At 32.7% G+C, this 15,941-nt stretch overlaps 1 protein-coding gene across 8 annotated transcripts in view; it reads left to right on the top strand.

Annotated features, from left to right (window-relative positions):
* Window positions 1-15,941, top strand: part of PPFIA2 (PPFI scaffold protein A2) — a 474,850-nt gene that overhangs the window by 442,816 nt on the left and 16,093 nt on the right. For 3 of the 8 annotated variants that reach the window (XM_007457669.1, XM_007457666.1, XM_007457663.1), the window contains 5 exons: window positions 20-170; window positions 7,538-7,600; window positions 8,845-8,874; window positions 10,441-10,634; window positions 14,503-14,600. In XM_007457669.1, the coding sequence (XP_007457731.1) occupies window positions 20-170; window positions 7,538-7,600; window positions 8,845-8,874; window positions 10,441-10,634; window positions 14,503-14,600 (536 nt within the window). The remainder of the gene's footprint in view (window positions 1-19; window positions 171-7,537; window positions 7,601-8,844; window positions 8,875-10,440; window positions 10,635-14,502; window positions 14,601-15,941) is intronic. The other 5 variants (XM_007457664.1, XM_007457668.1, XM_007457665.1 and 2 more) reach the window with 4 other exon arrangements.

Genomic DNA, 15,941 nt, shown 5'->3' with positions numbered 1-15,941 from the left:
CAGCCTGTGGAGCCAATACGAAGAGCGGTGCCATTATGTCTGCTTTATCAGACACTGAGATCCAGAGAGAAATTGGAATCAGCAATCCTCTGCATCGCTTAAAGCTCCGATTAGCAATCCAGGAGATGGTTTCCCTGACCAGTCCTTCAGCTCCTCCAACATCCAGAACTGTGAGTCCATTTGTGCTCCTTCCCTCTCCCAGTGCTGGGTGAACAGCAGCATCTCCAAGTCCACAGAGCAAAATTGTGGCAACACACATTTCAATGTCAGCATGAATTATTCTGAGGAGATTTAGCTTGCTCTCCATTAACCTTGCTGCTACTTTTAATAGGCTTTCAACTGAGGAGCTGTGATTCCTATCAGACTTGAAGCCTGCAACCAAGATAGACTTTTGAGCTAGCCTCTAGACTAAAGTTTAGATTTTTCTCCCAAGCAACAAGACCAAGAGTTTACTCTTTTTCAGAATTTTTCTTTTTAATGTAATCCAGCATCTCAGGAGATGAGCAATAGGCATTAGTACTTTTTGAAGATGTAATGCTAAACTCACTACTTCTTAAGCAGTTTTCATAATTATGAAAGTACCTTAGTATTTAATGTTTTATAAATACCAAGTGGATTACCTTCCTTCAAAACCTGTTTGCCTTTTATTTATAAATCCCTATTTCTCTCATAATTTCATCCCTATCTTAATATTAGGAAAGAACAAAATATCTAAAAAAGGCATGCCAGATGACAAATTCAAACACAGAGGAAAAACTCCCAAATAATATTCATTCTTTCTTTAGTCCTTTCCCAAATTATATCTTTTGCTGATAAAGGATATGATTTCTGTTGTTAAATGGATTTTTCTGGTCCCATGTCTTATGCAAAATAATAAAATATGGAAGAATGAGGTAAGTTTGAATAGTGGGCAAAAGATAGAAAAGTGATATTACTTTATTTCAGTTTTCAGGCACAAAGCTAACTTGAGTATAAATTTTTACATGTGGTCTTAAATACAGACCATAAATTAGAGAAATTTGCTTCATTTTTTTTTTTTTTTTTGCGGTACGCGGGCCTCTCACTGTTGTGGCCTCTCCCGTTGCGGAGCACAGGCTCCGGATGCACAGGCTCAGCGGCCATGGCTCACGGGCCCAGCCGCTCCGCGGCATGTGGGATCTTCCCGGACCGGGGCACGAACCCACGTCCCCTGCATCGGCAGGCGCACTCTCAACCACTGCGCCACCAGGGAAGCCCCCCATTTTTATTACATATATTCTTGTATTCCTTCCCAGTGCACTAGATTCCAATGCTAGAAATACAGGGTCAAATCACCATTTGACCAATCACCATTTGACCAAGATCACCATTCTTCTCCAACTCATCCTTCATCTAATGATTCCTGAATGTTCTTCCTCCAAAAAGTTTTCACTAAGCCCCAAAGTCTGGGTTTTCTTCCCTTCCTGAGTTACTACTCCGTATACTTATAAAAGCTATTTTATAATTTTCTCTTCTTGAGTCATCCCACACTAGGCCAAGCAAGTATATTATCAGGTTTTCCATAGTCCCCAGGCCTTAACTCAGTGCCTGGCAAATTGTAAATAGTCAGTAAATATGCATCTTAAAATGATGATTGTACAAGTCACTCTACTCACCATTATAGAGGATATGAGATATGTATGCCCTGATTACAGAGAGGGCAATCAAACTAAGAAAAGGAAGATATGTTCACCAGCAGGTTTAGTAGAAGATGACATAGTTTAATTCCTTAATGTGAGATAGAAGCAGAGTGCCGTGGAATTCAAAGGAAGGAGAAATCACTTCTGGTTGAATAAGGCTTCAAAGAGGAATTAACATTTGAAAGACAGGTAATATATTGTTAATTAATTATTAAAATTATTAATATTTTCACTATTAACTTTTTGATAGAGACCTTTTCATTCTATTTTCTTTCTCATTTTATAAAATTGAATTATTTTCACATAATATATTATTTTGTACTTTTAAAACTTAGTAATATAGCACGAATATTTCCCCCATTTTATTAAGTATGCAATTGTAATATTTTTAATTGCAGCATACCTCCTTAATGGAAATACTGTAATTTATTTAACCAAGTCCCTAATATTGGACATTTTGCTTACTTAACAATTTTCTTTGTTTTTCTAATACCATAGTGGATAAGCAAGTAGTTATATTATTGCATTAACTGAACTGTAGTAATTTCCATAGCAATATTTGTATACAGGGCATTTATATTCTTATTACTTTTGAACCTTAATTGTCAAATTGTATTGTATAGTCCTTTTTTTCCTTTGTCAATGTTAATGATTACATTGCTTAAATTTACATTTTAAAAATTACTAGTAAAGTTAAATTTTTTCATATGCTTATTTATTTTAGCATTTAAATAAATTACCTATTCATAACCTTTTTCATTTTTCTATAGGATTATAGGAATATTCATTTTTTTTACTAATGTGTAAAAGCTCTTTATTCACAGAAGACATATGACCTTTGCTAAATATTGATGCAAGTTTCATAAGAGATAAGTTGTCTCTATTTGCTTTAAAAATAATCTACTGAGTGCTTTTTATTTCTTTTACTTCATCTACATGGAAGTATTTACTTGTTTCTAATATATTTCAAATATGATTTGCTTTGCAAAAAAGCTACATGCGAATTTCTAGGAATTAATCCTCTGCATAAAGTGAAGCTGAAAACATTTTAAAGTCATCACCTAAAATTATATACTAGGATTCACACTTTGAAAATTCAAAAGGAGTTGGTTTGGGTCTTTTATTTTTTGTTTTTTTTAGGAAATGTTATCATGTCTTCTAGAACACTGCACATAGTTCTGATCCTACAAGATCTTCCGTGTGTTTAGGTTTGGGTTTGGTTTCTAAGAAAGATGTATCTTGTTCATTCACTCAAGTTCTAAGAGGAAAAAACAAGATACTTAGATTTTTTTTTTTAAACTGAACAGAACTCTGCCTCCTTTTCTGTCTAGACGAAATGGGCTAACATTAGAAAAATCTAATGTTTACATTTATTATTATTATATTACTTACATTTATTATATCTTTGGGCCAGCCCTAATCTTCCAGCTTTCGGTTTCCTCTTCCTAAGCTACAGTTACTGTAGAAGGCCTCTTACAAAATAGAATAGAGATGGAGATATCAGGTAATTGAAATATTTGGTTAAAGAGGTGTGTCATAAAGAATAAATAAGTACTTTAAATATTTTATCTTAAGTAAAAATATGTAAATGTTCAGGCACTTGCAAATTTAGATGAAACACTAGGACTTTTCTTTGAGTATAATTCCAATGCCTGGAGTTTCACATTATGTTTATGTGATAACTTCATCCATTAAACATCTTCAATTTTTTAAATTTGAGTTTCTTTTTAAAGTGATAACTTGAAGATATTTGAAAAGCTGTGTGAGCGCAGAATCCTCCTGGAAATTTACAAATTCTTCCCCAGACCTTGCTGAAGTTGTATCTCACTGACAATGTGTTTTAAGATTTACCTTTATCTGGTCTTTCCAAATAATTCAACTTAGTGTTCATACGTGAGCCAAGTTTATTTAATTTTGGCTCTATGTAATATTTATTTAAATTGCCTAATTTTATAAAAAGTGCAGTGGAAGTAGACAGGTTTGGTAACAAATATAAATGATCTTTAGTAAACATAGAATTCAGCAAATTTGAGCAGACATGTAAGGCATAAGATAGGCTTCAGCACAATGTACGGGGAAAATAGCATTTATTAAACTAAAGATTTACTTGGGTAGAGATTGTTTAATGAAAATTCTAGTGAAATTGTAGTAACAGCCAACATCAGTGGAGTACTTATGAAGTGTCAGTCCCTGTTCTAAGTGTTCTACATGCAATAACTCATTTGAGCCTCAGGACAATGCTATGAGATGGGTACTTTTATGACATCTATTTTACAAATGGGAGAAACTGATGAACAGAGAGTTTAAGTGACTTGTCTAAGGTCACACCCCAGGTTGTTTTGCCCCATAGTCTATGCTCCTAACAAGTGTACTCTCCTGCTTCTTGAACTCTACCAGTTTTCCTTCTTTTTTGCAACATTCTTCCAGTCTACTTTGGTTCCACTTTTCATTATTACTAACCTCCTAAGCCTCAACCTTTAATGTAAATAAGGTGAAATATAATTGTGTAAAACTAGTCTTATTATAATGAGAAATATTTCTCTTCTTATGGTGAGAAATATCAATTCAGATAAGGGAAAAATGTGGATCTAGGCCATTTTGAAAGTGAAAAGTAAATTTCAAATTAATTTACTTTGTAATTCAATTATAAAGTAAAAAATTCTTCAAAATGACTTATGTAGTAACAGAAGTTACTTCTAGCTAGATAAAGTTTAGGATTATTCTGAGGTCTGGCTGCTTTACTTATTTTGTATTTCTGACAGCAAGAGAATTATTTTCCTCCAATTAATTTTCATGAGTTGTCCCTTAAACTCATTTTTTCCTTAAACTCATTTTAATATTAATTTTTATATCATAATTCTGTTCTGAATGATTTAATTAGTTAAGTGCTTTAATTCTCAACATCCTTAAGGAATTTTCCTACTAGATCTCATTTGATAATACTATCTGAATACTCTACTCCATCTGGACTAAGGTGAGGCCAGCAAGGCACCTCAAACAAAACTGAATGAGGCACTCACTGTCAGTACCGACCTTGCACTTGCATGATCCTGAAAGTGAGTGCTTCTTTAAATGTAGCCCCCTTGACACCTCACCTACCTCATCCTAGTCCCAGCCCTGTATCAGAATATGTTACATCATAATTTTAAATTATTTGTATTTTTTCTAGTATGAGTATGCAGTTTTAGTCTACTAAGCAGATGTAGATTCTAAAATTTAGAAAGGTTTAGGAAATGTCCTGGGTAGTTACTGAGAAGTGGCACTGCTAGAACTCAAGCCTCTTGATTATAATTTGGTAAATCTCCAGATAGTTAAAATTTTAGAAATCATTTGCTAGATTCAAATGGCATTTGACACAAAAAAAAAAAAAAGAAGAAGAAGAAGAAAAAAAAAAGTCTATTGGTTTGCATTCTCCAGCTCAGATACTGGGGGTTGCAGCGTGGACTGATGTAAATGATTTTCAGCGGCTCTCAGAAAACCACAACCAAATTATATGATACTTGTCCTTTATGCTTTTCCAAGCTACTTTTTGCATTGTCTTTATCCTTGGACCCAAGGCACCAGAGTCCTTTGGTTGCTCAAAGCGTCCCACTCTAGCTATTCTCTAAGATGTGCTCTTTGCTGAAACACTCATGCTCTAAAGCACCCTTTTATGACTTACCCTGTTGAAAGTTCCATCCTTTAAACTGGTGGTAAAAAGAAATAAATCTGAATAATTGACTTACTACACATGGGTTTGCTTATAAAATAAACTTGTTAAAACTCAACTAATGCCTAATTGATTGGGTTGTTTAGAAGTCATTTTATGGATTACTTTACAAGACTCTAGAGCAGGCAGTGCTCCTCAGAAGTAAAACTGCAGAGCATAAGTGAACAGCTAACTTACAACTTCAGAAAGTTTCGCAACCATACTTTAGAAAATTGCCCTGGATATATACTCATTTTGCATGTAAAGATACAGATAAAGCCATAGCTTGCAGAGTCCTACTCATCCCAGAATATGGTGATAGCCTGGCAAATATAGACTATAACCTGTGAAAGAGATTATACATGTATGTATTCTAGTATGAAATAATACTGGTCAAGTTTCTTATAGAAGGATGGAGATCTTCATTGTTTGGATTCACAATCAAGGTTGAATCTTTAGAAATCATTGTAAAACAATCTGGCTTAAATGAATTTCCTCTCAGGTAACCATCACTGAAGCTCATGTTGAACAGTATAGCCACTCAGGAAAAACACTGTCGTCACTGGGTATAAAGGGAATGTGACAGATGATTGTAAAATTCTTTTTAGCATAGTACACGGCTCAAAAAGTCAGTAAAAGCAATTTCTGCCAAAGGATTTAATGATTCATATATTCATACACAACTTTCTCTTTATAATGAGCACGATTCCTGGAAGCTAGGGATAGAAGGGAGGGGCATTTAACGACATGGATGGCTGCTGTATTCTCAGTATATTTTACGGATGTGTACAGTTTTATCTTTTAGGAAAAAATTTATATATGCTCAAAATTCCAAAATGGTAGGAGAATGAGAATTCTTTACATATATATGATGCTTATCCTTTGAGATTTTTTGCCCATATGATTTATTATAATTATAAATATTTACTACTCAACTCTGTTTTGTTACTCAACTATATATATGAGTAACTCTCTTATACATGAGATTTATCTTATAGTAAATTATATTCATCAATTTAGTTTATATGTAGTTATTTTAAAAATTATATTAAATTACATTATTTATAATAGAAGATAAGTCAACATGGTACTATGTGTTGGCAGAAAAAGCAAGAGAGAATTATGGTGATGACTTATGTTGGGGTATCAACTTTGCTACTTCCAATTCTTTGAAACTAGACCCCTTCCAAAACAAGTAACAAGCAATACATAAGATTAAATTCCACTGTAACTATAGAATTGATGTGCTTGGACAACATTGAAATGTTCATAAATATTTCCCAGTAAAATGGTGGAATTTGATGGGAGGTGGTTCCCAGTGATCTGTATGTTACTAAGTGGACTTTGGTCTAGAAATTGTATGTATTAATACTTCAGTGTATAAAACAAACATCATGGGTTGTTTTATTTAGAAGGCAAATGAGACTTCATAATAGAATAGTGTCTGCTAGAGGGAAAATTTCCTTTTACATCGTGTTCTTCTCTATAATAGTGAAGGATACTGCCAAAAAATTAGGAAACCTAGGTTTTGTGACTTCTGACAATATTTAGTGGAAAAATACCTATTATTAACTCCAAAATAGCATTTCTCTTCTTTTTTCTCTATAAGAATATAGGAAAAAAACATATTTACTGAACTGTAAAAGGAAGCGGTCATTTGGGAAAAGCTGATATTGGTTTCCAAACAGTTTATGATAGAGCTTTCAGCTTTGTGTTTACAACCAGTTTTCTCTTTCCAAGGACACTGAAGAATTAAAACTTTGTGAACAAAATATAGGTAATAACACAACAAAATACATGTGCCTTTGTTTACTGAAGAAAAAAATAAAAATATTCTTCTACAGATCAAATTTATTCAGTTCTCCATGATTACAAAAAGTGGATCCAATAGCCCCATACCATTGAAATGCAAATTTTGATTAAGCCTTTTTCCTGATTAATAATTACAGAAGTATCATTTTAAATCTATCCCATGTGAGCTTCACAGCATGCCTCTTTCTATTTAATCTTTTGAAGTAGAAGAAAAAGGCAGCTATGAGAAACTAGCAATGCTGTCTCTTGTGCTTGCTATAGAAGCAAGAGCATGGTCGTGTTACTGTGGTACCATTAACTTACAGTGGTGCTGCGTTTCTTCTTTACCACTGCTTCCCTCCCATGGATCCCACTGCTTCCCTCTGGGCCTCCTCACTAGCCTTCAGGCAACGTTTGGGTGACCCATGAAGAAATGGAAAATCTTGCAGCTCCAGCAAAAACGGTTAGTCTTTACAGCTTTGTTGAACATGAAGAAAGTTATTTTGCTGCTATTTGGATGGAAAAGCTATTTTGTTTGTGTAGATCAGAGTAATGGGGTATGTTTACATAGTAATATGCAATGATAACTAACATTTTTCATTATAGTTTTATTTCACTGACCCTAGACATTTTTAAATGAAGCCGTACTAGATTGGCATAATGTGGTTAATATAAGAGTTTGTAACATGCAAACAATAATCAAGAATTTAATGACACTTATTTATACATTTTGCAACATTGGAAAGTTTTGATAACAAATATCACTTAAAATTGAACATATTCACAGGTAATGCATGTTACCAAACCCAATTAAATTTGTAATAGAATGTGTAGATTGAATACTCATTTTAAATATAATTATTTAGTTTCTTGTACTTTACCATCTCAAATAGAGAACTTCCTCCTCCCACCCGCATGCAAAGTGTTCATTTAGTATTAAAAGCACAGACTTAAAAAATTCATCGTGACTCATTGTAATTGTCAGCTTTTAAAAATATATTACATATAATCATTTCTCATTTAAAGTAACAAAGTTGGGCATGCCATGCATTTTATTATGAGCAACTTATTTTTAATTTAATGTCCTTTTAATTTTATTCCTGTTTGAAAAATTGATTATCTAGTTTCTGATGAATAAAAATGCCAATGTTGTGTACTAATTACATTTTTAGTTTGTTGTGCTTGGTCTTTTCTTGTTTAGCTTTGTTTGTTGTTGGTTCTTGCTGAAACCCATTTGATTACCACAAAGTTTTGTTAGAAGGATGCAGTTACTTTGTCCACTCCATTAATTTACTTTATATAAGATTTATCCATCATATGTATGTATACACATTTGTGTATTGTATATTTGTATGTATATAATCAGAAATTTTTGTCATAACTTATTACATTTGTAAAATCCCACACTTTTAAGAATTAAAAAAGGTTTGGAATGACCAGATCAAATGTATCATGAAAATTCCATATGTTGTATGTGTGTGCATTTAATTAGAATAAATTAGAAACTGTGTAGGTGCCTTTGTAGTTGCCCTTGAACTGCTCTATTGATTACTGTGGATCTGAATAAGGATCTGTGTACTTATTTGTCTGTGTCTTAATTAACATTTTTAATAACAAAGCAATTTTGCTTCTACTAGAAAAAATTTATTAATTTGAGATTAATTTATCTTTATCTGCTTTATTAATCATTTCCTGCTGCTAACACAGAAAGAATCTGAGGAAGGAAGCTGGGCCCAGGTAGGAAATTCATGTGCTTTAAAACAATATCATTTAGTAGGCTATAAGGATATAAAGTAAGAAACTTGTATGTCATAATATTATAAGTCTTCACTTAGCTTAAGATTAGGCTAATCATGTATTTGACTTTATTATGTTGAATACTATAAGGTCTTTTAAAATCACCATATTTTGCAAAGAAGATGATCATCATTTTATACCTGGCCTCTTTTGAAAGGAAAATTTCATTTCTCCTTTAAAAGAATGAACTATAACTTAAATTTCTTGGAAATCACCCCTGAATATATTTAATCAGGAATCATTTATGTTGGTTGTAAGCGGGGAGGGGAGATTTCAAAAAACTTATTTGGAATCACCTATTCTTTAAAGTATAATGGAAAGTGTGTGAGAAATGGAGTTGGAGGGACATGTGTTAGCCTTGCAACTACACGTCAGAAGTCACTCGCATTTATTGAGTTGGCATATGAGCTAAGCATCTGTACTTTGAACAAAATATATGCTTGCAACGAAGCTGTTCCTTTTTCAACATTTCTGCATGTTTATTACTAAAAGAATTAATGTGTGTTATAGGTAATGTGATTCAAACTTTGACTGTAAGAAAAATTTTTGTAGTTATTACTAGGACCTACATTTAAACATTTAGTAAATTAGGGTTGCATTAAGTTTTTATTTTAGTGAGAATTTCATTTTTTAAGAACACACAAAATAAAGGGAACACCTAGATTTTCATTAGAAATACATGTTATAATTGTGAATTTGTTGTTTGATAAGGAACTAAATAGAAGACATTGTCAAATTAATAGAGATTAATAGTTTTTTTTTTAATTGCTTTAGAGATGATGGTTGATTTCGGTTTTCATTTTGGCTTTTAAGAACAGTGGTAAGATCAGTTCATATTGTTATATTAAAGAACTAGATTGTCTTAGAGTTTGATCATGCTCTGCTTCTTTAAGTACAGAGTCTGTATTGATTGATATCTACTAAAGACTGATTGCATCAATTTTTATAGAATACTGGCTGCATGCCTCACTAGGTAACAACAATGGCCACATAAAGCTTCAGCATTCTATCTCTCTAGCCTTGTGGCTCCTTTCTCTATTCATTTACTGAGGTTTCTATTTTGACATCAAGATTTGCCATTACACCATGGCAATGGTAATAGTAGCATTGAAGAGAAGGAAATGGTGGCGTATTGGCTAACAGATAAAAATAAAATAAGTTGAATTAAATAAATCTATCAATACAAAGAAAGGATCTTTAAGCTCAGCATTTGTATTATATCATTCATTTTAGCTTTTGAATTAAAATGCATATTTGTATAAAATGTAATTCCTTTTGAGCAAACAAAGTGAACATAATCATTCTCTTTAGGCAAGGACCTTGATACATGTACCCAGAGTTCCACTTTGTACCAAAATAAATCAAATATTTAGAGGCTAAATATTATTTCCACTTTGTTTCAATATATCATAGAAATTAAATATCATTTATAATGATAGCCCATACCCTCCAATTACCGTCTCATTTTATTGGCTAAGAAACTTGACTGCTATAAAACAATTCTAGTGTCCGGTTTTTCTACAGACCCTGGCATATGGAGATATGAACCACGAGTGGATTGGAAACGAATGGCTTCCCAGCCTGGGGTTACCTCAATACAGAAGTTATTTTATGGAATGCTTGGTAGATGCAAGAATGTTAGATCACCTAACAAAAAAAGATCTCCGTGTCCATTTAAAAATGGTGGATAGTTTCCATCGGTACGTTTTTTCCAAAAAGTAATTAAAGTGAAAAATAAATAACTGTATATATTACTAGAACATAAAGATATTTAAGAAATATAGAATATGTGCTCTTTGAAACATCTGTGTACATCTACTTGGCAAAGTATCTTTATGCAGCAAATTGCGGGGACTATCTAATGTAGAGCTGGGTGCATATTACATGCCCAAAGTTTATGGAACTGGACAGTACAAAATTCTCATACAGCATAGATCTTTTTTTCCCCTGTATCTGTAGGAAATTTCATGTTTGTGATTTGTATCTATATATGTTTTAATACTAGAAAGTTATTTATTAAGAATAAAACCATCAGTCTCAACTATATATGGAGTTATAAATTATATAACTTAGGGATATACTAGAAAAAATTTGAGAAGGCATTCTCTTCTGAAGAAAATTTTTGTTTTTTTGTAAACCTTTTAGTGCTTTTGCTTATTTGTACATTAATTTTCAGGAAAAAAAATACTGAATGGATTATGAGACATTGGTAAGAGCACAGATAAATGAAAGGCAAATGAAAATTAGTTTTTCAAGTTGCTTATCATCTAGGGAGTAAAAAAATGGTTGTTATAATACCATGTCATAAATGTTATGTTGTAGCCTGATCTCTTTGTAGGTTATCTGCAAAATTGTCAGTTGTATTATGATTATTTTATATACAGTTATTATAATAAATTAATAAATATAAATCTAGACAATTTGGGAAACTATGTGTTCACATCCTGTCCAACATTTAATTAGTGATGGAAATTAAAATGGTATAACAATCATATATGTTAATGACTAAAGTTAGGATAAAGAGATAATAATTGAGATTCTTCAGTCAAATTTATCAAAATGTTTTGAATCTTAACACAGTTGTTTACACTGTTGGATTAAATTTAGTAGAGATAAATATAACATCGTTTTTAAAAACCATGAAAATGCTGGATGGGGAATTCATGATTTAAAAGCAGTTCAAGTGAAAAAGATATGTGATTTATAGTTGACACAAAAATCTCAGTTCTGGTTAATGGCTTGACAGGGCATATTTAGACTGTGTTTATTGGCAGGCACAATAAAAGTCCTATCATGTGGTGAGATAACAATAAGAAACTGTATTAATTTATGGACATTAAATTGTTTTTGATAAAGTGGTAAAAATCTGGGGGAAAGGAAGGAATTAAAGAAATTTAGCTTGGATAAGGGAAGACTTTAGATAAGTTTTCTTATGTTTTAATATTATGTGATAGAGTAATATTTGCTGTCTTGAACATGTGCTTTTCTAGTACAAATAGGTATAGATAATAGGGTGAGTGATTTATGTTCAACAGAAAATACAACTTTGTATCACTCTCAATTGCTCTATAGTACACACATTGTGAGACAGTGAGTTCCCTGTCACTGAACATTTAGGGCCTCAAATTTTGTGTGGTTACAATAGACTTTTAAATATTAGAATTTTTGATGACACACTTGTGCCTGTTTTCTATTCTTCACTGGATCAACTTTTAATTGCTTTATTATTATAGTAGAAATGATTCATCCAGAGATCAAGTTTTCTTTTTTAAAAAATAAAAATTACTCAAATGGCAGGGTTCTTGTTTGTTCTGGGAAATACACAAGCTTCATCTTTATGCTATGCTTAGCTCTGACTTAAAGCAAATAATACTTTACTGCATATGGCATCCCATTGTCTTTACAGCCCAGTTTTCCATCTGACAAGACATTGTTGTAACAACATATATCCTTTTTATAGCACAATTTTACATTACATACAAAAACTGGGCAAGACCCAGTGGTTTAACCTCAAGCTGGCTAATGTCTATGATGGTTTTTACATCAGTATTATCTGGTATTCCACTAAATTAGTTTGCTTGGGCTAGCATGACAAAATAACATAGATGGGTGGCTTAAACAACAGAAATTTATTTTCTCAAAGTTCTGGAATCTAGAAAACAAAGATCAAGGTGTCAGCATTATTGGTTTCTTCTCCTTGGCTTGCAGATAGCTGTCTTCTCACTGTGTCCTTACATCGTCTTTCCTGTGTGTGTGTACTTCCCAGGTTTCTCTGTGTGTCCAAATTTCCTCTTATAAGGACACCAGATATACTGGATTAAGGCATACCCTGATGATCTGATTTTAACTTAATTACCTCTTTTAAGGCCCAGTCTCCAGTCACAGTCACATTCTGAAGTATTGGGCGTTAGGGCTTCATTGTAAGTATTTGGGGAAACACAGTTTATCCCATAACAGCAATTAATGCAGATTTCTTTCCATTTTCCTCTGATTCTGAAATATTTGAACTCAGCGTTGTTCTTATTAAAATGCAGGGCTTAGAAATGCATCCAGCACTTAAGAGTAGCCTGGCCAATGTGTATGTCTAAATTTGTCTATAATTCTAAACATTTAAGAAATCACTAATATTCAGTGCTCTTTGTTCTTGAGGCCTAGAGATTCTTTTTACCTATTATACTCTTCCACATCCTTTATATATAATATCAGTAAGTCTTCTTTCTTCTCTCTGAACATCTCTGGTTTCTAGATTTTCTTTTCATGCTTTTCTTTGTCCTTAGTGGGACCTTTATTTTGACAGCATTTCTTCTTCAACTAATTTCCCTGTCACCTAGAATTACCTATTTTCCCCAACTCTTGTGTTACTACCAGATTATTCTCTCTTAAACCAAAACCCTTTATTGTCATTTTTATCCTCCTGTGAAAATTGTCCAATAATTTTTATCACCTTGATGTGTTCTACACTTACTCTGAACGCAAACTTTCCTTAATGTAACCCCATTCTCCATATAAAATCTTATTCCTCCTAACTTCCTGGCATAGATCTTCACTCTGGACAGAGGATCTATCACCACACATTTAACATTTCATCAGCTATCCTATGTTCATGGTGTTCCATATCCTTTACTAACCCTCCCTCTGCCTGATCCTTTAAGGATCAGTCAGTTTTCTGCTCTTCCACAATATCCTTTCCACATAGAGTTTCAATATCTGTTGACTTGTTCCTTTCACATATTTCTGTATCACTTAGAGTTGGTGGCTGTTCATTTTGGTATTTGGTTCTGTATGTTATCACTTAACTCATTCATCTTTTTATTATTTATTTATAAATTTATTTATTTATTTATTATTTTTGGCTGTGTTGTGTCTTCGTTGCTGTGCTCAGGCTTTCTCTAGTTGTGACGAGCGAGGGCTACTCTTTGTTGCGGTGTGCAGGCTTCTTATTGTGGTGGCTTCTCTCATTGCAGAGCACGGGCTCTAGGTGTGTGGGCTTCAGTAGTTGTGACACGTGGGCTCAGTAGTTGTGGCTCATAGGCTCTAGAGCGCAGGCTCAGTATTTGTAGTGCATGGGCTTAGCTGTTCCGTGGCATGTGCGAACTTCCCGGACCAGGACTCAAACCTGTGTCATTCTTAACCACTGTGCCACCAGGGAAGCCCTCATTCATGTTTTTATATTATTTTTCTCATCAGCTAAAAAGAAGAGTATTCCTTTCTTGTAATTTCCTTCTTGTCTCCATAATAGTGACTCTTTTCAAAGGAGTAAAATGTTCATTTGTCTTCAAACAATGTTGAAATAGCCTAATGGAAAACAAAGACATGTGGATGAACAACATAATCCAAGATTAATTTTAAGACTATGGTTATTTTATTTCGAAAATACTTTTTTTTTTTAACTCTTTAGAAACACTGTGTGCTTAGAATAGCTATAATTTTAATTCCCTCCAATTCTAAAGGGTTTAAGTACAAATGGAATCTGTTAACCTGTTGCCTGAAGTAGTGCATAGTGTTGACTGTGCTTAATCATCTACTGAGTAAACTAAATGTGTTTTCTCCTTTAAAAAAAAATAACAGAACAAGTTTACAATATGGAATTATGTGCTTAAAAAGGTTGAATTATGACCGAAAAGAACTAGAAAGAAGACGAGAAGCAAGCCAACATGAAATAAAAGGTAATATGTCTTTCTTTTATATCAAATGCCTTTTTTTTTTCTGGGATTTTTAGCTTTCACTTTTATGAACCTAAAATGCTGTATGCATTACGATTATCATTAAGTAACATAAGTATTCAGCTAGAAGAGTGTCATCATTATTTCCTTTTCATTACTTTTCTGATTAAAACTCAGAAAAGGATATCATCACTTTATAAGATAGATATCCCGTTTGGGGAATATTCTTGATTTTCTGAATTGAGATTTATTCCTCTGAACCTACTATTACTTATATATTCTGTTTATCATAAACATGCCTCCACATAGATAGTTCTGTCAGACTTTTAATAGAACATTCTCATTATGATTCAGAGAAACATGGTATATAATTTATTTATAGCAGTTTATCCCTGGTTTGCATCATTTGAATTCTATTTCAGTGACCAGATATTTTATTTTTGTAATATAGTTGTTGAAATTATATAGGGATTTTTATATAGAAGTTACAGAGGGAATTTTCCCCTATAAGTGAGACTAGTCCATTAATAATTTTAGCTAGGAATGATTTTAGAAACATTACTAACTGCTGCAACTATTGTTTGTACAAACCAATAAGACACTTCCTATAACAGACTTTAGAAAAGTACTGTATTTAGTAATTAACTCTTTAAATGTTGAGCAGTACCTTAATATACAGGGGAAATAATTGTTTAAAAAGAACAACATGTTAGACTTTATACTTGTTAGAGACCACTTTATTATTGTTGTTTTTGAAGGAAAATTTAATGATTAGGTATAAGATATAAATATCTATGGGACTTTTATGGGCAAAAATCATAAGCCCTTTTATGTCTATTTATACTTTTTAATGGAAAAAAGCCTCAAATTTTTTGAAGAAAATTTTGAGTAGAAGCAAAATAAACTCCTTATATTTCTGTTTACCATTACCCAGGAGTTGATACATGGAAGCATTTCATCAAATTCAATAAGTGTTTGTACATTAATTGTTCAAAGTTAGGCACGAGTCTGTTATTGTCATCTTCACTGCCTGTAGGGCTTACCTTAGACATGAAAATAATATATATTACATGTTACCCTTACTTCCCATTTTAAAGTTTAGCACTGTTTTATTCTTTCAGATCACCTATCTTAGACTTTTGTAATTTTCATTTGTGATAAATATTGTCAGAAATCACTTTTATCTTTGGCAGTTCTTGGACAGTACATTAGTTAGAGTGGAATGGGTTTGAATGCCTGTGAAGGTGATTGATTAAAAGTATTTTTCTATATATGGTTCATTGGAGAGTAGACAGACACACAATGGATTTCTTGTAACACTATTTGACTCATTACCTAGGAGCA

The sequence above is a fragment of the Lipotes vexillifer genome, unplaced genomic scaffold (genome assembly GCF_000442215.2).
Source record: "Lipotes vexillifer unplaced genomic scaffold, Lipotes_vexillifer_v1.1 scaffold117, whole genome shotgun sequence".
Classification (NCBI taxonomy): domain Eukaryota; kingdom Metazoa; phylum Chordata; class Mammalia; order Artiodactyla; family Lipotidae; genus Lipotes; species Lipotes vexillifer.
Note: the sequence above shows the minus strand (reverse complement) of the source record. Positions and strands in the feature narration are given on the sequence as shown.